The 24,300-nt window shown below is 49.3% G+C and overlaps 1 protein-coding gene across 2 annotated transcripts in view; it reads right to left on the minus strand.

The window, feature by feature from the left end:
• TTC28 (tetratricopeptide repeat domain 28) overlaps positions 1–24,300 on the minus strand; it is a 482,751-nt gene that overhangs the window by 95,230 nt on the left and 363,221 nt on the right. For both annotated transcript variants that reach the window (XM_074973004.1, XM_074973005.1), the window contains one exon: positions 2,661–3,168. In XM_074973004.1, coding sequence (XP_074829105.1) covers positions 2,661–3,168 — 508 coding nt within the window. The remainder of the gene's footprint in view (positions 1–2,660; positions 3,169–24,300) is intronic.

The following is a 24,300-nucleotide window of genomic DNA, read 5'->3' on the forward strand; positions in this document are numbered from 1 at the left end:
AACGTACAAAACTGGCAGGAATCCAGAGGCCTCCTCCAAGTGACCTGGAGAAAGTCAGTGATGAATGCCCCCAGCCCCCAACTGCCAACAGAGCCCAAGGCATATGTTCCCCCTGCTCATGGCCAGCAGAGCCCACAGCCCCACATCCTCCAGAGCCACAGAAGCACTTCCACCCCTGTAGCTGGCAGAGCCCAGGGTGCATGCCCCAAACCCCTGTAGAGCCCTGGGCGCATGCTCCACACTGCGGTCCAGCAGAGCCCAGAACATGCCTCTCCTGCCCTGTTATCTGCCAGCAGAACCCAGAGAGTAGTTCTCATGCGCACCCGCAGAAAAGACATCTCCCAGCACCTGCCAGAGACACGGGGAACGTAATTAGCTCTTTGCTAAATGTATTTGCATTTGTATTTTGCTAAATTCCTTATACAAACATCCCTTATACAAGGTCAGACTCAAAGCATCATCCTTTCCAACCCTCCTGGCCATCAGATCCCCTGTCATACTAACAGAAATGTTATCAATGCTCAGTACTGGCTCTTTAAAGGTCAATGCCCCAAAGGGGTTCTTGCATCATAAACCCATTTAGCCTTACACATTTGCCATAATTTGAGTAAAGAAAAAGGAAACTCAGCGCACTAATTAGAAAGCTGGGGTTGTTGTGTTTTCTCCAGTTCACCTTATCTTCTTTATTCAGCTCTTGAAGACTCAGCTATTAAAGGAAATTAAGTAATTCATCAAGCCCATTTCAATTACCTGCCGCAGATAACATCAGAGTACAATTAGCATCAACAAATGAACCAAGTGCGAACTGCCAGGCAGAAACAGAAGCTAATTTACAGTGCAGGGCTGCCTGCTAGAACTGCACTTCTGGGGGCTGCCAGCATTTCATCATCCCAACAGCCCTTCTCTGTCATTCCCGCCCCCCCAGCCACACCTGGACTGCTGAAGGGAATTACAGCCAGGATACCATCGCCTACGACAGGAAGGTCCACAATGTCGAAAGTCACAGCAAAAGCAGCAAGAACCATCTGTGCTCTCTGAATTCCCACCTTGGGACCAGGGAAAGGGAGAAGCAGTAGAGCGGCATTCCCTCTAAATCAGGGGTGGGCAAACTACAGCTCAGGGGCCACAAGCGGCCCTTCAGACATTTTAATCCAGCCCTCGAGCACCCGCCGGGGAATAGGGTCCGGGGCTTGCCCTGCTCTGGTGCTCCAGTCGGGGAGCGGGGGCTTGCACCACTCCGTGCGTACTGTGGCTCTGCATGGCTCCTGGAAGCAGCGGCATGTCCCCCCTCCGACTCCTACATGTAGGGGCAGCCAAGGGGCTCCGCATGCTGCCCCCACCCCAAGTGTCACCCCCGCAGCTTCCACTGGCCGGGAACCATGGCCAATGGGATCTGCAGGGACAGCACCTGTGGACGGGGCAGCATGCAGAGCTGCCTGGCCACGCCTCTGCATAGGAGCTGGAGAGGGGACATGCCCCTGCTTCTGGAAGCTGCTTGAGGTAAGTGCCGCCTGGAACCTGTCCCTGACCCTCTCCCGCGCCCCAACACCCTGCCCCAGCCCTGATCCCCCTCCTGCCCTCTGAATCCCTGGGTCCCAGCCCGGAGCACCCTGCTGCACCCCAAACTCTCATCTCCAGAGCCCTCACCCCCCCTTCCGCACCCCAACCCTGTGCCCCAGCCTGGAGCCCCTTCCCACACACTCAACTCCTCATTTCTGGACCCACCACAGAGCCAGCACCCGCAGCCAGAGCCCGCACCCCCTCCCGCACCCCAACCCCCAATTTCGTGAGCATTCATGCCCACCATACAGTTTCCATACCCATATGTGGCCCTCAGGCCAAAAAGTTTGCCCACCCCTGCTCTAAATCCTACTTCTAGTGGTAACTGTAGGACACTAACGTCTCCTCCCCACAGGAACAAACATCATCTAAAACTTATTGGGTTCTGCGCTTGCTTTGAAAATCAGCTCTGCCGGGATTTGGACAATGCACCCTTTGGGTTAGCGAGAAGGACGTGAGGAGTTGCATTTTGTAAGGTTAACGAGCAGAGCCAACCTTTGGTCCATGAAACGTCCCCACCCTCACACCTGAGTGCTTAGCTGGGCCCGACGTCCTGCATGGGTCCCAAACCTATGACAAGATGGCAAATCATGATGCCCTCATCCCCACTGGACATTATTGTGCTGCCGCACCTGCTTTTTCCCTAAAACCTTCTCTTGGCTCACCTTTGCAGCCCCCCAAACTCATCATCTTACCATTTCACTCCCTGCTCTGGAGTCACCTCATGCTTTTCACTCCACCACTTGGACATGTTAAAGGGCTGCCCCAGGAGCATATTGCTTTGGCACTTTGAACCTGCAAAGTGCCCACTTGCTGCTGGGATGAAGGCAGGGCTGCTGGAACAATTTGTACAATGGGGGTGCTGAGAGCCATTGAACCAAACGGTAAACCCTGTATATGATGGAAACCTCTTCAAGCCAGGGGGTGCTGCAGTGCCCCGCTCCCCTAGTTCCAGCACCTATGAATGAAGGGGACTGAGATGAGCAGCTGGCTTAGGGGAAGCAAGGGATTTGAGAAGGTGACACAGAGCGAAGTTCCCTGCAGTAGACCATGTGGTTAGGCATTGTTACACTATTCCCCACACAGCCTGGGGCACTTACCTAGATTGGAAGAGGCTCTGCCCTCAGCAGCTCGGTCCTGCAGGCTCTCAGCAATGCCCAGCTGTTCTTCATGGTACTGCTTGGCCCTCTCCAGATCTTGCATACACCTGGCAGCATGGCCCAGGCCAGCATAGGCCCGCATCTCAATGGCTTTCTCGGCCAGTTCCTGAGCCAGCTCCAGCACATAATTGTGGTAGGACATGGCCTTGTCAAAGTTCCTCCGGTAGTGGTAGGCGCTGCCCAGGTTGCTATAGGCTCGCGCCTCCTCCCGCTTGTTCCCCAGCTCCTTGGCAATCTTCAGGTGCTGCTCGTGGCACTGCACCGCATTCTCAAAGTCCCCCATAGCAATGTACACTGCCCCCATGTTACCCAGCTCGCGGGCCTCCGAGAGCTCGTCTTTGGATTGCTTTGCAAGGAGAACACACTGCTTGTGACTAGCCAGTGCATTGGGGTAATCACCAATGGCTGTGTACACATGGCCCAGGCTGCTCAGAGCTGAGGAAGCTGCCTGTAAGACAAGAGAGAGAGGGTGAGAGTGAGAGCCTGTGGAAACAGAGTCAAGTCAAAGGGACACACAACAGTCACCTGTTAGCCTCTAACAAACTCTTCCAGGGAGACTCCAGCTCTGCTTCCTGGAGGCTCCAGTGAAAACCTGGCTATCTGCACCTGCAACACGATACTCAGGAGAAAAATCCCCAGCTGCCGAACAGGGGAACGTGCTGTTTGTGGCTCTCCAGCAGCTAGGGCATTTCTCTGAGGGCAGCTTGTGGCAATGAGGGGCTGCAGGGAGGGCACCCGGAGGGCTGGCAGAGAGAACTGGACTGGGATTCTCTCACCGATGCACAATACCTTCCCATCCCCTGACAGACCTAGTGGGGAAACCCATGGCACTGCAAAGCCTGGGGACTTTGGGGTAATACAGAATGTGGAAACTGCAGGAACTTGGCAATATCAGGAGCCACAAGGTGAGATCAGGCTGTGTGAGCTGCCTCAGAGAGCTGGGTTCCTGCCCTGAAGGCAGCTGCATCTCAGCCCATCTCTCACTACTACACCTACAGTCATTCCAGTTATCACAGCTAAGTCCTGTCCACAGGGCTCTTGGGCAGACAGATATATAATGGCATTTCTCTGCAGAATAATGACTAATGAATTGCTTGCTTCTGTGCCACTTCCTGCACAATGAGCTTCTTTCCAACAGCAGCAGAGGTCTCAGGCTCTGAATAAGGAGCCTAACAGGATGGTCTGTGGGAAATTGCAGCAGGATGCAGCTCAGACTGACCATGTTCACACTGCAGAGCTTCCCAATCCCTCTGCATACTGAGCCTGCAGAGATTCCTGCGCTAGATTCATGGCATCTGCTTTGTTAGATAGTCCTTAAAACATCTGCTGTGGGAATTCTGACCCATGCGCAGGGAGCGATCAGACAGGGATAAGGGATCAGACAGGGATACCTGCACAGTTAAGCCAGCATGCTCAGCATTACCAACCCAAACTATTCAGGTGGTTGTAGATTAAACCTGCCCCTTGACCTGCACTGAGCAGCTGCTGCGTCAGTGAAGGCCCGAAGGACGACAACATTAGCCCACAAGATGGACTCACCCCAAGCAAGGTTAGGAGGAAAACCCTGCTTTTTACATGTCCAAGTAGTATCATGGCGCTGAGTGTGTGCTTGGGTCTGTCCCCAGCCACGCTGGAAACCTCTCCCACTCACCGCACCAGAAGAGGCTGTTAGAACCGCCATCCTCTCCGCATGGAAGCCACGCCTCCCCCAGCAGATACAGGCCTTTGCAAAGGCAGTTCCCTCCCAGCCTGCCTGCCACTTGTCCTTGATATACTGAGATCTTCCCGATTGTTCTCTACAGCTGGGCCCTACATCCAGCCTGGACACATCTAGCAGGCAAGAGGGTTCCATTTCAGTCCTGTCAGGCCATTAACCCCTTCCTGGGCACCCCATCACATGCACCCAGCTGTGAACAGGCAGCAGATGAGGGTTCCTCTCTAGCAGGAAAGCTGGTTCAAGTCCCTGCGTTGGGAGCTGCACTAGACTGTTACTACCAGCTACAGTCTCACAGCAGCAACTCGTCTTTCAGGGCTTTCAACAACCAAGACCAGAGGAGACTTCCTAATGATTATTTTTATTAAAATTATATCACAGGAGGAAGAATAATGCAGTGTCAGGAAGATCTATGGGCCAGAGCAAAGGGCAGATAGTGCAGACGATAAATTACTTCCACGCTTAGCAACATTAATGGACTAATGTTTCCAAATCAAGGATTTGTAAATGTGCTGTGCTGATGCAAATTAACAGATTAAAAAGGAAACCAGTTTTTCTGATACAAGAATCTGAGGCAACAGGTTAGCTATTAAACACAATTTATAGGTCATAAGATATGAAAGTTGGCCAGAAAGCACTACCTCGGCCAGCTCCATAAATAGCAAAGCTGCTTTTGCTTTCCCTGAGGGATCCTTGTAGGCAGCTTAATTATACCATAAAAACTGCCAGAATTTACAATGACTTCATTTTTTTTCACTTGATGCTATAGATGAATCTCATGCAGCACAATAGGCAGCAAATATCTGAGACCAGCAGAGTTGCAGCTGATGCTAAAAACATTGTGATTTCCCTGGCAAGGCTGATGCACACTCCTGGGATAGGAAGTCAGATGATGAAACCTTCCCCCTTTCCTCGGGGTCTCTAAAGTGCTCCCGTTAGAGTCCTGAGGATTCCCCTTCCACATCTCCTGAGTCTTAGCCTTGGGCCTGATCTGCTAGCCAAGGAGAACAGGATGGATGGGAATTCCTGCAGTCCAACACTAGGGGCACAGCTGAGACAGGCTTTGGTCTTTGGTACCGATGCTGCCATCCAGGGTTTAATGCTCTCGATTCATGCTGTAAGGGAGGGAAAGTTACGGTACTTTTGCTGCTGTAACTTGCCCCAGAATGGAAAATGTAGCAGCAAGCAGCAATTCCCCTAACCTGCTCTTACTCACACCTCTGATACTGTGGGGGTGAGGAGACTGAATACGCTGGCCTGGGCTGGAAGTTACACTTGGTTGTGGGACATGTTGCTCCAATCCACCCTCTACAGCTAGTGTGCACCAGAACGAGCCTAAAAGACAGGCTTTGGCAGGGGGGTTGGGGCCTGACTGTACTCCTTCCAAAGGAAGGGTTTACATTGTGTAGCAGGGAAGGCTGTTGAAAAAGGGATCTGTTGGGATCAAGAGTCTGGTGGGCTGCACCAATGCCCAGGCAGAACTGCTGGACAGACATGTTTTGAACAATGATAGGGTGGAAAAGGAGGACTTCTCTTCAGACATGAAGGCACCTGTCTCACGTGCAGAGGGAGTCCTGACAAAAAGGCAGTTACAGTATTTGCTCAGAAAAATATTTTCTATGGGGCACCCCACAGAACATTCCTGGACTGGCTCCTGGCCCCATCTCTAACTTCTCCCCATGCTGGAAAGTTTTAGGCCATTACCAAGAGTTTGTCATCCAGCTAGCTGAACATAAGATGAAAGGTCTCAGCAGAATATTAATGTATCTGGGAATGGACTTGGATTTGTTGGGAATGGAAGCCCCACAACTAAGTGAGAAGGTGCAGTACCTCATTACCCTGGACATGATGGTGGCCTCCCAGACACGCTGGCGGAGTGCCGTATGCAGGGTTATCCACCCAAGCAGGGCCAGTTTGTTTCCATACATGTAGCAGCAGCAACAAGCAGAGTTGGGAGGAGGCCTCATTCCATTCATGTTAGTTTCACACCATCTTGAAAGAGATTTGGCTCTTTGGAAAGAGTTCTCAAGCAATTTAATGAAGTAACTATTTGGCAAACTCTAACAAGGCACTGCAGTTATTTGAGGGTGGGTCTGACGGAGCCTGTTCTGAGGCTGCTATACAGCTAGAGGCAGAAATCAGAATTTTTTTGCTTTGTGAAATTTCATTAAAGTGAAAATGGCTCAATGTTGTGTCTAAATTCCCAGCCCAACGGTAAAACGTATGCACTTAGAAACTGTGTATAGCTCTAAACACAACAGTGTAAGGCCCTGCACAGGCTGTGACTCCATACAATACACCTGGGCTCCCACCAGCTCCGGTGACATGTGAAGTTCCCATTACTGACCATGAAGAACTGGCAGCCTGTTCTTGTCATCGTTAAGCCCAGTGCAGTCCAACCCCCTGCACTACTAGCACTGCAGCCTCAATTAAGGCCAGGAGCAGGCAACTCTCTCAGTCCCCGAGCAGCCATGACAGCAAACTGCGATGGAGCTAGAATCTCCCGGTGCCACTCGGGAAACCTGACAATCGTGTGGTGGAACAATAAGAACCGGCCTCGCAAGGCTTGTTGGGAACATTTGTTTGCACATTAGTCAGCGAGAAGAGCCATGGCCAGGTAGTACTGATCACAGCTGGGAACAGACTCAGCCTGTCCAAAGAGCAGTAGCTGGGGAGAGGTGCATGACAGGGCTAGGTGAATCTCAGCACTGCTGCACAACTCCAGAGACCTCTCACACTGCACACTGAGAAGCAGCATTTAGAAAGTCCCCAGCTCATTACCTTAGAGAGCGATTTGGGCTATTGCAGCAATTCATTCCCGGGGCTTGTAATCACTTAGTCCAACATCATCCCCAGGCACAGCAAGAAGAGCTAGTCTAAGGTCTGTGGTTTGGCCAAGGCCCTTGGGGCACGGCAGAAGGGGCCTGACTTGCCCCACTGAATGCCCAGGGTTTAACTCTTCAGATAATGGAGGGGAAGAGCGGAGGAGGAGAGTTGTGAGGTGGTGAGGGGAAAAAGGAGGGAGAAATGGATGGAGGACTGGGAAAGGAAAGGATGGATTATGATCCTGTAACTTCCACAGATGTCTTTATTGCTAACACAGGTGACTCTCTCACGCCCAGGGCAGAAGGGGGCCCCCTCACTCTCACTGCAGTGCTCGCAGTGGGATATGCCCTGTGGTTTATTGTGTTAAATGGAGTGATGTCTGATCCGTGTGCTTTGTGCCGTTTCAGAGGCAATTTTTGCCATCATTTTCATGGCTGCATGAGGAGAGCCCAGGGTGGTTTTGGCTTCTTCTGGGCTGGTTCCCTGCAGCATCTATCCTGCAGTAAGAGAATTCTCAGTGCTCACACAGTACTCATGGGGGTCATTAGTGGAAGATTGTGGAGCCTGACATAAAACTAGTGTTTGGGAACAATTTGGTGATTAAATCTGCTGAGGGACACCAGGGACATGCTGCTGGGGGCTAGTAGTAGGACTGGGGAAGATATATTCATTGGATACTTAATAAAATCCTCCACACAATAATGTCCCCTGGGAACTCTAGTGGCTCATGCACAGAACTAACAGAGGAAGGGAATTCCATCTGCATTTGAAGGAGCCTCACAACACCACAAGGGGTGCATCAAGGCTGACCCCAGAGGTGTCTGCCTGAAGTGGACTCCAGATGCATATTCAGGAGTGGCTTTGCTTTGCATCAGGGGGATGGGAGACTCCGGCCTGGTACCACTGGGGTTTTGCTTCAGGAGACATGAAGAAAATGAATGCTTTATAAAGCGGACAAAGACATATCTTACAGTGGAGGTTGCTTCCACCTGTAATCATGCAATTTATCCCTTTCAGAGAAAGCAGACACTCCTGCCACCAAGCTGAGGCACAGAAGGAAGTTCTAAAGAAGAAAATCATTTCTAATTGTTCTGTGTTTCCTGAGAACAGCCAGATCAGCTTTTCTAGCTGAGTGAGGTAAAGAGCCTGATGCTAAACAGACGTATAATAAAGAAGCACAGCTACAGGGGGACTTGATAACAGGGAAACACAGGGGCCTGAGCTGTTTCATCCAAGCCAGAAGGTGGCCATGTCACAGCTATATTGTTAGGAAGAAGTTACCTGAGTTACAGTTCAACACCTATAAGCATGAGAACACCATGCACATCAGCCACAAACACTGCTGTGTCTGTAGTGATTGTTAGAAGACTCCTTCCAGCCCCAGTGCATAAGCACTTGCCAAAGATGATGGTCTGGACAGCAGAAACACGGCTTCCAGCAGCGCAGACAGAAGAATTGGAAATAGATCAGGCATGCCTGGAAGCGAGCCCCCAAGGGGCAGCGCTGAGTGGGAGCCTAGCCTTCCCCCCCCCGGGGGGGGGCACTTGGCAGCAGCTGGGGCTCACCCCATCCCCAGACACCACTCTAGCAGGGAGCCAGTGGTCACAGTGATTGAATTCCCGTGCATGGCTCAAGCAGTGGATGATTGGGGGAGCTGTGTGGGAATGCAGGACTCAAAGAAAGCAAACCTCTCAGAACCCTGAGTTACAGAGTTACCAAGGCTCAACACCTCCCTTTGGATTTATAATATTTTAAATTGGTGGACTGCAGCTGTTTTCTTGGGCTGTAAAGTACACACACACACACACACACCAGTGTGCAGCTGCCACTGGCCTACAGGGGCCTGGATCACCTTCCTTCTCTTACTTCCCATTGAGTTCTAATGCTAAACAGAACCAAATAGTGGGAGCCTTAACAATTTTGTCATCTCCCCTTCATATCCGCCCTGACCAGGGTGGCGTTGGTTCCCAATCAGGGTGGTGGGGAAAGGGGTTATAGCTCACTTGCAAAGCCAAGAAGGAGGGAGGGGCCAGCTGAGGGGAAGAGAGTAAAATGAAATTCACCTAACACAGGTGTGAAGAAGGCATCTGAGATGAGCCTTTCCTAGACCCTGGCGAAACAACAAACCAGGACTCTCAATTACACCTGCAAAATCATGGTGCTGTCCACTTACCCGTCAGAACTTCCTCACCCGCCATTGTGGGCTGGCATGTAGGGAGGGGGTTGGGATGGGGCCAGGGCCAGAGACCTCTGCTACAGACTTCCTGGGCAGTCACTCTGTGCCTTGCTTCCTCATCTGTGAAATGGGGACAGCACTTCCCTACCTCACAGGGATGCTGTGAAGATAATACATTAAAGACTGCAAGTAAGGTAGGGCTTGTCTACCCAGGAAAGTTTTACCATTTATACCAGTAATATATCAATATAGTTAAACTGGTACGACACTCCCTGTGGACACACTAATTTCAGAATAAGAAGGGCTTTTTTTTGGTTAAGCTTAATCCCCTTCCAAAGCAGTCTAAGGGTAGGTCTACACTACCCGCCGGGTTGGCAGGTAGCCATCGATATATCAGGGGTTGATTTATCGCGTCTAGTCTAGATGCGATAAATCGATCCCCGAGCGCTCTCCCGTTGACTCCGGAACTCCAGCACCGCGAGAGGCGCAAGCGGAGTCGGCTGGGGAGCGGCGACAGTCGACTCACCGCCGTGAAGATGCCGCGGTAAGTCGATCTAGGTACGTCGACTTCAGCTACGCTATTCTTGTAGCTGAAGTTGCGTACCTTACATCGACTCCCCCCCAGTGTAGACCAGGGCTAAGGGCTTGTCTACACTGGCACTTTAGCTGAGCGAGAAAGTTGCAGTGCTGTACTCTCCTCGTGGAGGTGGGGTTTTTTTACAGCGCTGGGAGAGCTCTCTCCCAGCGCTGGTGCCACAACTACACAGCCACAACAGCGCTTTAACATTGCTAGTGAAGACATACCCTGAGTGTCTACACAGGGAGTTATACCAGTGTAGCTTCATCAGTTTAAATTCACACCTTAGCTTATACTGGCATACCTTTCCTCTGTAGACAAGCCCCCAGACAATATAGAATGGGGGCCAGGAAGAGATATCGGTGAGGTGAATAACTACCTACCCCCATACCAAGCAAACCAAGTAGAGGAGGGGTGGGGGAAGGGGACCAGAGATAAATGGAAAGCAGTTTGAAATGGAGGAGGAGAGACAGATAAACGGTGGGGGAGGCTGGGACAGAGAAAACATGGCCATTAAAAACATGACAGAGGAGAAAGGCCAAACCAGAAAAGTAAAACCTCTTGGAGAGAAAGGATTGTAAATAAAATAAAAATTCTGAATTTATCCACAACACCCACGAGTGTTCATCCAATCAGGGTGCAGAAGTAACACCCTAAAATGTGTATGTCTGATCAAATGTAAGCAACTGCTCATGAATGACTCTTGGGACATTTCTCAGCCTGGGAGACTCTGAAGATGTGCCAGACTCATTGTGCAAGTTAACGCTGCCGGTCTCCACATTAGCTCTCATCTGTCAAGAGAGCATCAGCTCTTGTTTTGCACTTATTCTCTGGGGAAGTCTCTGCCCTACTCGATACACATCCTGCCATCTTTGTGCACCCCTTCCTCCAGTCTGTGGATCTGATTTCGAGCAGGAGGCTAGCATTCATGGCACACTCCTTCCCACGCTCAAGAGCCTTCACGCCTTATTTCACCTCACCTGAACACCCCCCCCCACTCCATTTTTGTAACCCTAATTAGCATTTTTGTAACCTAATTCTTTTCCCTTGTGTTTCCCCCATCACAAAGGCAGCCTTAGGCTCCTAAGACTGCAGCAGGAGACAGGCAATGATGTGGTGAAGGTTTTATGTTCCATGTGGAACAGAGAGGTACGGGGGGAGGGGGAGGAAGAGAGAGAGTGAGAAATAATATCTTGCAAAATAATTTTACCCCAATGCTAGTCTGTTGGGCAGTCTGATGAGGAGTTGCAAGGCTGCAAACTGTGTGCTGCTGTGAAAATGTGCCCCTCCTGCTAATGAACTAGGTCTTGGAATCTTATCAAGGACAGAACATTGCCTGGGACTCTAGTTGATTGTAAAAAGAAAAGGAGTACTTGTGGCACATTAGAGACTAACCAATTTATTTGAGCATAAGCTTTCGTGAGCTACAGCTCACTTCATAGGATGCATACTGTGGAAAGTACAGAAGATCTTTTTATACACACAAACCATGAAAAAATGGGTGTTTATCACTACAAAAGGTTTTCTCCCCCCCTCCCACCCCACTCTCCTGCTGGTAATAGCTTATCTAAAGTGATCACTCTCCTTACAATGTGTATGATAACCAAGGTGGGCCATTTCCAGCACAAATCCAGGGTTTAACAAGAACGTCGGTGGGAAGGGGTAGGAAAAAACAAGAGGAAATAGGTTACCTTGCATAATGACTTAGCCACTCCCAGTCTCTATTCAAGCCTAAGTTAATTGTATCCAATTTGCAAATGAATTCCAATTCAACAGTCTCTCGCTGGAGTCTGGTTTTGAAGTTTTTCTGTTGTAATATCGTAACTTTCATGTCTGTAATCGCGTGACCAGAGAGATTGAAGTGTTCTCCGACTGGCTTTTGAATGTTATAATTCTTGACATCTGATTTGTGTCCATTTATTCTTTTACGTAGAGACTGTCCAGTTTGACCAATGTACATGGCAGAAGGGCATTGCTGGCACATGATGGCATATATCACATTGGTGGATGTGCAGGTGAACGAGCCTCTGATAGTGTGGCTGATGTTATTAGGCCCTGTGATGGTGTCCGCTGAATAGATATGTGGGCACAGTTGGCAACGGGCTTTGTTGCAAGGATAGGTTCCTGGGTCAGTGGTTCTGTTGTGTGGTATGTGGTTGCTGGTGAGTATTTGCTTCAGGATGGGGGGCTGTCTGTAGGCAAGGACTGGCCTGTCTCCCAGGATTTGTGAGAGTGTTGGGTCATCCTTCAGGATAGGTTGTAGATCCTTAATAATGCGTTGGAGGGGTTTTAGTTGGGGACTGAAGGTGACGGCTAGTGGCGTTCTGTTATTTTCTTTGTTAGGCCTGTCCTGTAGTAGGTGACTTCTGGGAACTCTTCTGGCTCTATCAATCTGTTTCTTCACTTCAGCAGGTGGGTATTGTAGTTGTAAGAATGCTTGATAGAGATCTTGTAGGTGTTTGTCTCTGTCTGAGGGGTTGGAGCAAATGCGGTTGTACCGCAGAGCTTGGCTGTAGACAATGGATCGTGTGGTGTGGTCAGGGTGAAAGCTGGAGGCATGTAGGTAGGAATAGCGGTCAGTAGGTTTCCGGTATAGGGTGGTGTTTATGTGACCATCGTTTATTAGCACTGTAGTGTCCAGGAAGTGGATCTCTTGTGTGGACTGGACCAGGCTGAGGTTGATGGTGGAATGGAAATTGTTGAAATCATGGTGGAATTCCTCAAGGGCTTCTTTTCCATGGGTCCAGATGATGAAGATGTCATCAATATAGCGCAAGTAGAGTAGGGGCGTTAGGGGACGAGAGCTGAGGAAGCGTTGTTCTAAGTCAGCCATAAAAATGTTGGCATACTGTGGGGCCACGTGGGTACCCATAGCAGTGCCGCTGATTTGAAGGTATACATTGTCCCCAAATGTAAAATAGTTATGGGTAAGGACAAAGTCACAAAGTTCAGCCACCAGGTTAGCCGTGACATTATTGGGGATAGTGTTCCTGATGGCTTGTAGTCCATCTTTGTGTGGAATGTTGGTGCAGAGGGCTTCTACATCCATAGTGGCCAGGATGGTGTTATCAGGAAGATCACCGATGGATTGTAGTTTCCTCAGGAAGTCAGTGGTGTCTCAAAGGTAGCTGGGAGTGCTAGCTGATTGTAGAGTTTGCTAGTTTGTATTCTTACAGCAGCTCCCAGGAGCAAACATTGAGGGATTATTGTTTTAACTCAATTTGGGGTCATTAAACTGAGGCAATGGGTGGGGTAGCCACCAGCATGTGATAAGATCAAGCAACTGCCCAATGAGCTCTAGCTGCCTGGCAAGGATATCTGGTAATGGGAAAGCAGAGTTTAGTTGCCATCAAGACAAGTGAAAAAGAGCCACTAGAAAGTGCCCCAAAATGTCCCCTCTTTAGTACTTCCAGTTAAGCCCTGCCAGAGAGCAGCAAGAGGGAACTGGGACAGTGGCTGCAGAGGAATTCAGTGCCACTTTGTCCCTGCTGAGCCACACTTGCAGGCTGTGGTCACTACAACCCTTAACATGGTCAACTCAGAGCTTTAGGTAAAGAGACATGGAAGGCTATCAAAGGTGACTGGTATTTAATGCTCACATCCACCCCAAAGCTGCTTCCCGGGGCACAGAAGAGCAGCTCTCCACACCTGTCTGGAGAAAGTGTGGCATTCTCGGTGTGTCCATCACCAAACGGAAAAGTCAAATAATGAAGATGCTTAGCAGATACTCAGATCGCTGGTGCTGGCCAGGGACTAAGCCATGGGGATTAGCTAACAATGGATGCTTCCTCAGTTTGCTCTACAGGTCCGGGTGGTAGTAAGAAGGGATGAGTGCTTTCAGGATCTACATGCTCATTCAGAGAGGATTAGCTGTCAGTTCTGCCAAGAGGAGAGGACTCCCAGCAGCTGTCAGCAGCACTTTATTACACACATTTTCCATCAGTTCTGTTAAACCCACTGATCATTTACTCAGAAATTACCAGCATTTCAGAACCAATCTCAAAGACCTGAATGTGCTCTAGGTACAAATGTGAATTTAACAGACAATACACAAAAAGTGTCACCATCTCCAAAACTGCCCCCTGAAAGCCAGGCTGAAGTGCTGGTGCTAGACTTTGCGGGTTGTGTCTCATCTGAAGATGAGAAAAGAAGCAGCAGGCATGACTCTCCCTCCAGACATTATCTGTATGCAGAAAGGAGGAGCAGCTCTGTTTTAAGGTGATTCTATCTTGTGAAAATACACTGGAATCAATAACCCTGTCAAACCTAATTTATTTCTCTGTAGTAGGGCTTGGCCTTTTATTTCTATAGCATTCCCTAGTTCCAATGATTCTCCTTCTCAGAATCTGTATTTCATCCTTTCAGAACGGCAGGTTGTGCATTGCAGTAAATTGAACATCACTGAGGAGTAGCCGTGCCACTGAACCTAGACTTCCCAGCCTGTGATAGCATTATGCTTCCTGCAGCAGCAAGAAGGGAGCCTTCCTTAGCATCCCAAAGGCATGTTCTATCACAGGAAGTGCGAACTGCAGTCTGGCACCCAGTGTCACTTAGTGAAAGCACCAACAGAGCAGAAAAATGATGCATGTTTGGAGAGTTTGCATCTGTTCATTGGCAAGCGACCTGCCTAGCCAAACCTGCCCGCATGTAACATCTGTGTACTAGATGGGAGATAAGCATGTTTTGTATTTCTATAGCATCTTCATCTGTTATGGGACAAATCCCACACAGGTCATGCCAGGTTCAGTGCCTCTCCCCCACTCCCCGGGTGAGTCATTCCACTGCTGCTGCAGCCTTCTGAAGCTCCAATATCTCCAGCTGCTCCGAATGCACTGGCCCCAGCCCTGCTCCTCTCCCTGTGTGGAAGCACATGGAGAGCTCTTTGGGACCCAACTTTGCAGGCTTTTCATTCGGGCACAGCACCTCCACTACCATGGAAAAAGGGAAGGGGAAGGACTTACCCCTGTATCCGTACAGCAGCACTGAATTGCAGCTCCCTCTGGGGTGGAGGGTGGCAGCCAAGCAGGTTCACAACATATAGCACAATGGCAAGGGGAGGGGAAATTCTGGCTGAGGACACTTGTGTCAACTGTGATGAAAAGGCCCTGGGATGTTTCTGTGCACTCAGACTAAATGTGCTAGTCTCTAAGGTGCCACAAGCACTCCTCTTTCTTTTTGCTGATACAGACTAACACGGCTACCCCTCTGAAACCTGTCTCTCGATACAGGTACTTACATGGCCCCATCACCTCTGGGTTCAATGCCTTTATCCTGATAGCATGCCTGTGAGCCATGACCCTGTGTTACTGGTGGGGAACTGAGGCACAGAGAGACTTAGTGACTCGGCCAAGGTCACTCCGGAAGTCTGTGACAGAGCAGGGAACTGAACCCACGTCTATTTTCCTGGGTTACAACAGCACAGAAACAGTTCAGGAAACATCAACATTAAAAGCAAACACAGAACCACCCAGCGTTGTGGAACAGCTGAGCTAGTCTGTGGTAATGATTGCTGATTAAAACAGAGCAGCCCACTCCCAGGAATTGATGACACACTAGAACAATGTACAAACACAGCAAGGAGACACAACTCCAATTCCCAGTTGATAAATGGATTAAATTCCACAGCCTTGCATGAGTAAAGGACTCTATCCTCATCAGAGGGATGCTACAAGGTGTGTTCACAATACATTTCTAGCCCTCCTTTGTTTAATTATACAAAGGAATGACTATGCTTTAAAGCAGCGGTTCTCAAACTGGGGTCCACGAACCCAAGGGGGTCCGCGAGTCATGTGCAGGGCTGCCAGCCTCGCTGATCAACTCTTCCCCCTCCCTCCCAGTGGGGACAGAGTGCACTTTGGGGAGGGGACTGAAAGAGGCGGGGAAGAGGAGAGGCAGTGATGGAGCGGGGGCGGGAAGACATGGGGTGGGGGTAGGGCTTTAGGAGAAGGGGTGGAGTCAGGGTAGGGCGGGCCTGGGGCTGAGTGGGGATTGAGCATCCCCAGGGAAAATTAGAAGTTGGCTTGGGAGTCTGCAAAAAATTTTAAATCAAAGTTTGAGAACCTCTGCTTTAAAGCACTAATCATCTTTCCTCTTCCATGGCATCAGCTGCTAAGGACAGTCTAGGTGCGAGTCCAGGCAAAGCTCAGCACCAAGTGTCTAGACTGCAGAGCAGGGTAATTCAGTTTGTCTTTTCTTGACACCAGGCTGCACAGAGAACTCTGGTTGTCAGCCGCTCATTTGCGGCTCAAGATAATACTGCCCTAGAAGGAGACACTCTCTAATCAGTCGTCTCCATCTCAGTTATTTTGGAGCTGGGGGTTTAGTTTTGCCTGGAGTTGTAAAAACCAGCCTCAGTCACTGTATCAGCAGAAGACTGGGAAGCTTCATGGCCAAAAGTTAGTGATGTGGGAGTGGGGAGTGTGTCAGGCAGCGGTGGGTGAGGGAAAGGAGCAGCTGCCCAGCTCACCAGCACCATGACCAGGATAGTGTAGCTTGTTCAGCAGCAGTTCAAGAACGTTTGCTCAAAACCAAGTGGGTGCTTGTGATTCATGGAGACCAATAAGCTTCATTCACTGTGCAGGTAAAGGCAGCACCACACAGGCAGACGGGGGCTGGCCTCCTGGGGTAGGGCATGCTGCTCCTTCGGGGGTCACTGCGAGGGAAGGCGACCAGCTTGGCTTAACAGTGAAATCCTTGCTGATCTTAAATACACAAAAGAGGCTTACAAGAAGTGGAAGATTGGACAAATGACCAGGGATGAGTATAAAGATATTGCTCGGGCTTGCAGGAGTGAAATCAGGAAGGCCAAATCACACCTGGAGTTGCAGCTAGCAAGAGATGTTAAGAGTAACAAGAAGGGTTTCTTCAGGTATGTTAGCAACAAGAAGAAAGTCAAGGAAAGTGTGGGCCCCTTACTGAATGAGGGAGGCAACCTAGTGACAGAGGATGTGGAAAAAGCTAATGTACTCAATACTTTTTTTGCCTCTGTCTTCACGAACAAGGTCAGCTCCCACACTACTGCACTGGGCAGCACAGCATGGGGAGGAGTGACCAGCCCTCTGTGGAGAAAGAAGTGGTTCAGGACTATTTAGAAAAGCTGGACAAGCACAAGTCCATGGGGCCGGATGCGCTACATCCGAGAGTGCTAAAGGAATTGGCGGATATGATTTCAGAGCCATTGGCCATTATCTTTGAAAACTCATGGCGATCGGGGGAGGTCCCAGATGACTGGGAAAAGGCTAATGTAATGCCCATCTTTAAAAAAGAGAAGAAGGAGGATCCTGGGAACTACAGGCCAGTCAGCCTCACCTCAGTCCCTGGAAAAATCATGGAGCAGGTCCTTAAGGAATCAATTCTGAAGCACTTAGAGGACAGGAAAGTGATCAGGAACAGTCAGCATGGATTCACCAAGGGCAAGTCATGCCTGACTAATCTAATTGCCTTCTATGACGAGATAACTGGCTCTGTGGATGAAGGGAAAGCGGTGGACACGTTGTTCCTCGACTTTAGCAAAGCTTTTGACACAGTCTCCCACAGTATTGTTGCCAGCAAGTTAAAGAAGTATGGGCTGGATGAATGGACTATAAGGTGGATAGAAAGCTGGCTAGATTGTCAGGCTCAACGGGTAGTGATCAATGGCTCCATGTCTAGTTGGCAGCTGGTATCAAGTGGAGTGCCCCAGGGGTCGGTCCTCGGGCCAGTTTTGTTCATTATCTTCATAAATGATCTGGAGGATGGTGTGGATTGCACCCTCAGCAAGTTTGCAGATGACATTAAACTGGGAGGAGTGGTAGATACGCTGGAGGGTAGGGGTAGGATACAGAGGGACCTAGACAAATTGGAGGATTGGGCCAAAAGAAATCTGATGAAGTTCAACAAGAACAAGCGCAGAGTCATGCACTTAGGATGGAAGAATCCCATGCACTGCTACAGACTAGGGACCAAATGGCTAAGCAGCAGTTCTGCAGAAAAGGACCTAGGGGTTACAGTGGACAAGAAGTTGGATATGAGTCAACAGTGTGCCCTTGTTGCCAAGAAGGCCAATGGCATTTTGGGATGTATAAGCAGGGGCATTGCCAGCAGATCGAGGGACGTGATCGTTCCCCTCTATTCGACATTGGTGAGGCCTCATCTGGAGTACTGTGTCCAGTTTTGGGCCCCACACTACAAGAAGGATGTGGAAAAATTGGAAAGAGTCCAGTGGAGGGCAACAAAAATGATTAGGGGACTGGAACACATGAGTTATGAGGAGAGGCTGAGGGAACTGGGGATGTTTAGTCTACGGAAGAGAAGAATGAGGGGGGATTTGATAGCTGCTTTCAACTACCTGAAAGGGGGTTCCAAAGAGGATGGATCTAGACTGTTCTCAGTGGTAGCAGATGACAGAACAAGGAGTAATGGTCTCAAGTTGCAGTGGGGGAGATTTAGGTTGGATATTAGGAAAAACTTTTTCACTATGAGGGTGGTGAAACACTGGAATGCGTTACCTAGGGAGGTGGTGGAATCTCCTTCCCTAGAAGTTTTTAAGGTCAGGCTTGACAAAGCCCTGGCTGGGATGATTTACTCGGGGATCGGTCCTGCTTTGAGCAGGGGGTTGGACTAGATGACCTCCTGAGGTCCCTTCCAACCCTGATATTCTATGAAGAGAACCAGCACCAGAATCATCCAATCAAGGAGCAGGGAAAATAGAGCGTAATGCAAAATCCAGGCATCACCCTTAGACTCAAACACCTTTGTCCAAAAGAGCCCAAATTTAGTGACTTTCAGGGCGTGCTGCAAAAGACATCTGGTTTGAGCGGGTTTTTGGAGAAGGCTGAGGGTTTGCTTCTGAGTGGTCTGGGATCAGGGCTTCTCCTCTCCCTCCATCATCTAATTTTTTGGGGGGAGGGAGGGCCACAGGCAGAGAGCCCAGATTTCTGACCATTCTAGGTCACTGCTTTCATGTATTTCCCATCTATTTATGAAGGGCCTGATGGGTGGCTTGCTGGTTAAGAGGCCATCTTGTTTGAAAATACTCTTGAGGGTGGTGGTTTTAGAAATGGTGAAATTGAAAGAGGATTCATACTGGGGACAGAGCCAGGCCCAGGGAGGGCAGATCAGAGGTCGCACAGGCCAGGCTGTCTCAGACCCAAGCACAAACATTAAAAGTGGAATCTTTCACATCCCTAGGAGCTTTCCATTCCCTGAAACATATATTTCGCACATGGGCCAACAAATCGCCCATTCTCATGCCAGTCTGCTGGCCCAGCAAGTGCTGGCTCCCCTGCTTTCGCATTGCTGGTTCTGCAGATTGCTATGCTAGGTTGCCTTTCAGCCCCTATACTCTTGGTGCAACCCTGACCTCAAGTACGAACTGGAGAGAAGTGCTCCATTTTGTAGATATTCTGAGAATTAAATAATACTTGGTAACGCTGCATGTTTGCTGGCTAAGTCATGTATTATTGGAGCACAGCTGGGGACTTTTTTAAGCAATCCCAAAGGGTTCTTACCATACCATTACAATTCACAATTCCTGACAATACCAAATCCTCCCCCAGCCCACTGCATTGGGTCTCCAGTGAATTTCTCAGTGCCCTTCCCTGGGTTTGAGTTCCCACCACTCCACTTAATTTCCCCCTTTCACTCCCCTCCCACCCCCCCACATACTGTGTATGAATCTGCATCATTTCATTCAAGCTGGTTTTCCTTTAGAAAGAACTGAATGATGGAAAGTGAAATGCAATTAATTGAAACTTAGTTTATACAAATCTAATTACACAATGCCGCAGCACTACGGACTGTATTTCTCCTTGGTATACGACGACACTTGCTACCACCTCTTTGCCCATGAATATTGTACCCACAACTGTGTTCTCATCCTTTCAGTAAGGGAGGTTCCCCTTCAGTGAGAGATTTAACAAAATATTAGTGCCCTAACAGAGCCACGAACTGAACTCACCATAACTCACAGAGCACACACCTTCCTGGCAGCTGCTACCCACGTTTCCCAGAACTGCTAAACCAAGAATCCCAGCTCTGACTTGGAAGGGTCTTTCAATTCTTCAGAAAGGTGAAGAGAATTCAGCTGACGGATGAGTTCAGACCTAGACAACTAGCGAACTGAGACCAACAACTATGACGAGGAGTTTAAATCAGCTAGAAAAGGCTAACAGTGTATTTCCTAATGAATATTTCTAATCTAAAATCTACTCCTAAAATTAATGGTTAGTTTCTTGTCCCTGTTCCTAATCACAACCCCCTTGAATATCGGCTGTTCGAAGGCCAAGTGTCTAAGGGAACAATAAGAACTACACAAAATTAAGCTAGTAACCATGTGAACCTCATAGAAGAGCCAACCCCCTGTGCAGGAGCCAGCCTGAAATTTCAGTGATGTGAGTGGTGCTGCAATTGATAGTCAGGAGCGTTCTGCCTTTCAGACTTAGGCCCTGTCTACACTACCATGTTTTGTTACCAAAAACTGCCTTTTGTTGACCAAACAGTGAATCCGTACATACTGCAATACAACTTTTGTCAGGAAAAACTCCCGGTTTTGGCGACTAAATACATCCACCCCAACAAGAGACTTATGTCTTTTTCCTCATCATTTTTCTCAACAAAGTGCCAGTGTAGACACCACACTTGATTTCATTGCTTTAACTGGCCTCCGGGAGGTGCCCCACAATGGCCATCCTGACCGCTCTGGCCAGCAGTTTGAACTCCACCTCCCTGCAGCCAGGTAAGCGACCATCCGCCCCTCCATCTTAGAAGCCCAAGGAATTTTTGAAATGCCATTTCCTGCTGGCTCGGCGTGGAAAGGTCTCCTCGCAACTTCCCAGGTGACCATGGCGGGTTATAGCACCAAATGCTCTCCCATTTGGACCACTGCAGAGCTGCTGGATCTGCTCAGTATATGGAGAGAGTAGGCTGTGCAATCCCAGCTGTGCTTGAGCCGTAGGAATTTTGATACCGATGGGCACATTTCTCGAGGCTTGTGCGAAAAGGGCTGTGATCAGGACATGCTGCAGTGCAGAGCAAAGATAAAGGAGCTGAGGCAGGCGTACTATAAGGTGAGGGAGGCAAACCGTCACTCCGGTCCTGCACCTAAGCCCTGCCGGTTCTACAAGGAGCTGTATGCTATCTTTGGTGGCGACCCCACCTCCACTGCCAAGCACCCCGTGGATACTTGGGAGGGAATGGAGACAGCGGAAAGAGGACCTAACCCAGAGGATGAAGTTATTGATGAAGAGGTGGAGTTAGACTAGAATGTGCAGCTCCCAGCGCAGTCGCCTTGTGGGGCAGGCAGCCAGGAACTGTTCTCCATTCTAGAGGTGTCTAGCCAGGCTCAGTAGTTGCTCTCCGGGGAGCAAAAAGCAGGAGATGAGACACCTTGTAAGTGGCTGTGGCCTGTGTAGTGCAGAGGTGGGTTCAGGGTATAGAAATGTGGGAGGCTGGCTGTGTTTCTGTGAGATGGACATTTCCCTGTTTAGCTAATCGGTACAGCACAACAGGGTGTTGATACATGCCGAGATCTCACGGGAATCCTCCAGAGAGGTCTCCAGGAAAGGTTCCCGGAGGTACTCGGCCATCCTCTGCTGAAGGTTCCATGGCAGAGCAGCTTTGTTCCTTCCCCCATTGTAGGAAACTTTCCCGCACCGTTCGGCAATCACTTGTGCAGGGACCAAAGTGGCACATAGGTGAGCAGCACAGGGAGCAGGGCAGAAGCCACAAGCATGTAGTAGATGTACCCTCATTTCCCTGCTTACCTTTAGCAGTGAGACGTCTGATAGAATGACCCCTGCCTGTGGAAAAGTGTGGCAGAATTTTAGAATTTTTTCCATAGAATGTTGCACCACGACCCTTGCAAAGTGTGTGTGCTCCTTTCCCCGAGTGGAGTGGAGCGGGGGCCCCCTCCTGCAAATACTCATGATGCTTTGGCTGTTCACAGAGATGTGTGCCTGGCTAGGGCCGGTGATAAAATGATTGAAATGTTGCAAAAATTGTATTTAACTGAAATGTTTCAATGCTGTGCATGAATTTAAGAATCCCGCTTCTGTGCATTGTCCTCTGTGCTTCACCAGATGTAGCCTTCAGAAATGCACCCCGACTGACCGTCTCCGCCAGATAAGAAAGCGTCCAAGATGCAGCAAAGACGACGTGTTCCGGGAGGTACTACAGTGCTCCAATGCAGAAAAAAGGGAATGCAAGGAGTGCTGGAAAGCCGAATGGCAGGACAGAAAAGAGAATCATGCATTTGTTAAGGACGCAACTGAGCGGATGATTAAAGTAATGGAGGAGCAAACGCAGATGCCGAAGTCCTTAATAGTGCTGCATACTAAGCAGATCCACGCCAACCTTCCCCTGCAGCACATTCAGAACTCTTTTCCATGCCTGCCCCCACAACTCTGTTCGCACATTCCTGTCCACTTCCGAGACTTCTCAGTTTCCCTTTCACTCCATGTCCTCGGACAACTTTCACAATGATAGCTGGACCTACACACAGCTGTGAAAGTTCTGCCCTTCACTGGTTCCTTCTTTCCCAGCAGGCATCTGTGTGCTTGTGTGTGCTGTTTCTTGTGCAATAAAAGCAAAGTTTTATAATGGTAAATCATCTTTATTTTTTTTCTATGAGGTGAGATTGCAGCTACTGCCAACACATGCACAGGCATTTTAATCACTTTATCACTGGAATATAAGGCCCCAAATGTCACCATTGCCTCCTAGGAAAACTACATGTCAGGTAACGTTGAAGCAACTCAGACACAGATACATGTTACTGATGGTCATTGTCAAAGTGCGGCCTCAAAGCCTTTCTGATTCAAATAGCTCCTCTCTGGGCTCCTCTGACAGCCCTGGTATCTGGCTGCTCAAAATCAAGCGGTCTGCCTCAGCACTCCACCCCTGAGCAAACCTTTCACCCTTGGCTTCACAGAGTTTATGCAACGTACAGAACATGGCTATGACCATGGGAATATTATCCTCATTAAGGTCTAACCTGTCATAAAGGCATCGCTAGCGTGCCTTTAATCTGCCAAAGGCGCATTCAACTGTCATCTGGAACCTATTCGGCCTGTTGTTGAACTGCTCCTTACTGCTGTCCAAGTGTCCCATGTAAGGTTTCATGAGCCAGCGATGTAAGGGGTACGCTGGGTCTCCCAGGATCACTATGGGCATTTCAACATCCCCCACTGTATTCTTCTGGTTTGGAAAGGAAGTCCCCGCTTGCAGCTTTCTGCAAAGGCCCGTGTACCTGAAAATGCATGCATCATGCACCTTCCCAGACCACTCCACATTGATATCAGTGAAATGCCAACGGTGATCCACAAGCGCCTGCAACACCATAAAGAAATACCCCTTCCTATTGATGTACTCTGTTGCAAGGTGGTCTGGTGCCAAAATTGGAATGTGTATGCCATCTTCCACCCCATCACAGTTAGGGAAACCCATTTCTGCAAACCTGTCCACTATTTCACGCACATTTCCCAGAGTCACGGTCCTTCGTAGTAGGATGCAATTTATTGCCCTGCACACTTGCATTAATGCAGCCCTAGTGGTCGACTTTCCCCACTCCAAATTGATTCGCAACCGACCGATAGCAGTCTGGAGTTGCCAGCTTCCACACAGTAATTGCCACACACTTCTCTACTGAGAGGGCAGCTCTCATTCTGGTATCCTTGCGTCGTGGGTCTGGGGCGAGATCCAACATAGTTCCAGGACGGTGGCTTTCCGCATCTGAAAGTTCTGTAGCCACTGCTCTTCATCCCACACCTGCATGACAATACAATCCCATCATTCAGTGCTTGTTTCCCGAGCCCAAAAGCAATGGCTTACTCTATGCAGCTGCTCTGTGAATGCCAAAAGCAATCTAAAATTGCTCCTATCCACATCATGCACAATGTCAGGTGCCTGCGAGTCTTCTTCAGTTAGGAACTTCATGATTAACTGCACTGCCATCTGCGATGTCTTCATGACAGTTAACAAAGCACAAGAGAGCAGTGCAGGATTCATCCCTTCTCACAAAGATGCCAGGGTATATATCAAAGAAGGGCTGTTGCAAAAATGCTGCAAAAAAAAGCCAGAACCCCATGGAGTTCAGAAAGCAATGCATCACGGAACATTTAGCCCGGTCCTAAGATGCACAGGGATCCACTCCGCCTTCCCACAACACCTAGCGACACAAGATGTCGAGCTGGACTGTGGGATGGGTACCCACAGTGCACTACTCATACTGTCGATCGTGCCCCCACTGTGGACGCAATATGCCAACAGAGGGAGCAAGTGAAAACATAAGAGATTCCCATTTTTATTATGT

The sequence above is a fragment of the Natator depressus genome, chromosome 15, assembly GCF_965152275.1.
Source record: "Natator depressus isolate rNatDep1 chromosome 15, rNatDep2.hap1, whole genome shotgun sequence".
Lineage (NCBI taxonomy): Eukaryota > Metazoa > Chordata > Testudines > Cheloniidae > Natator > Natator depressus.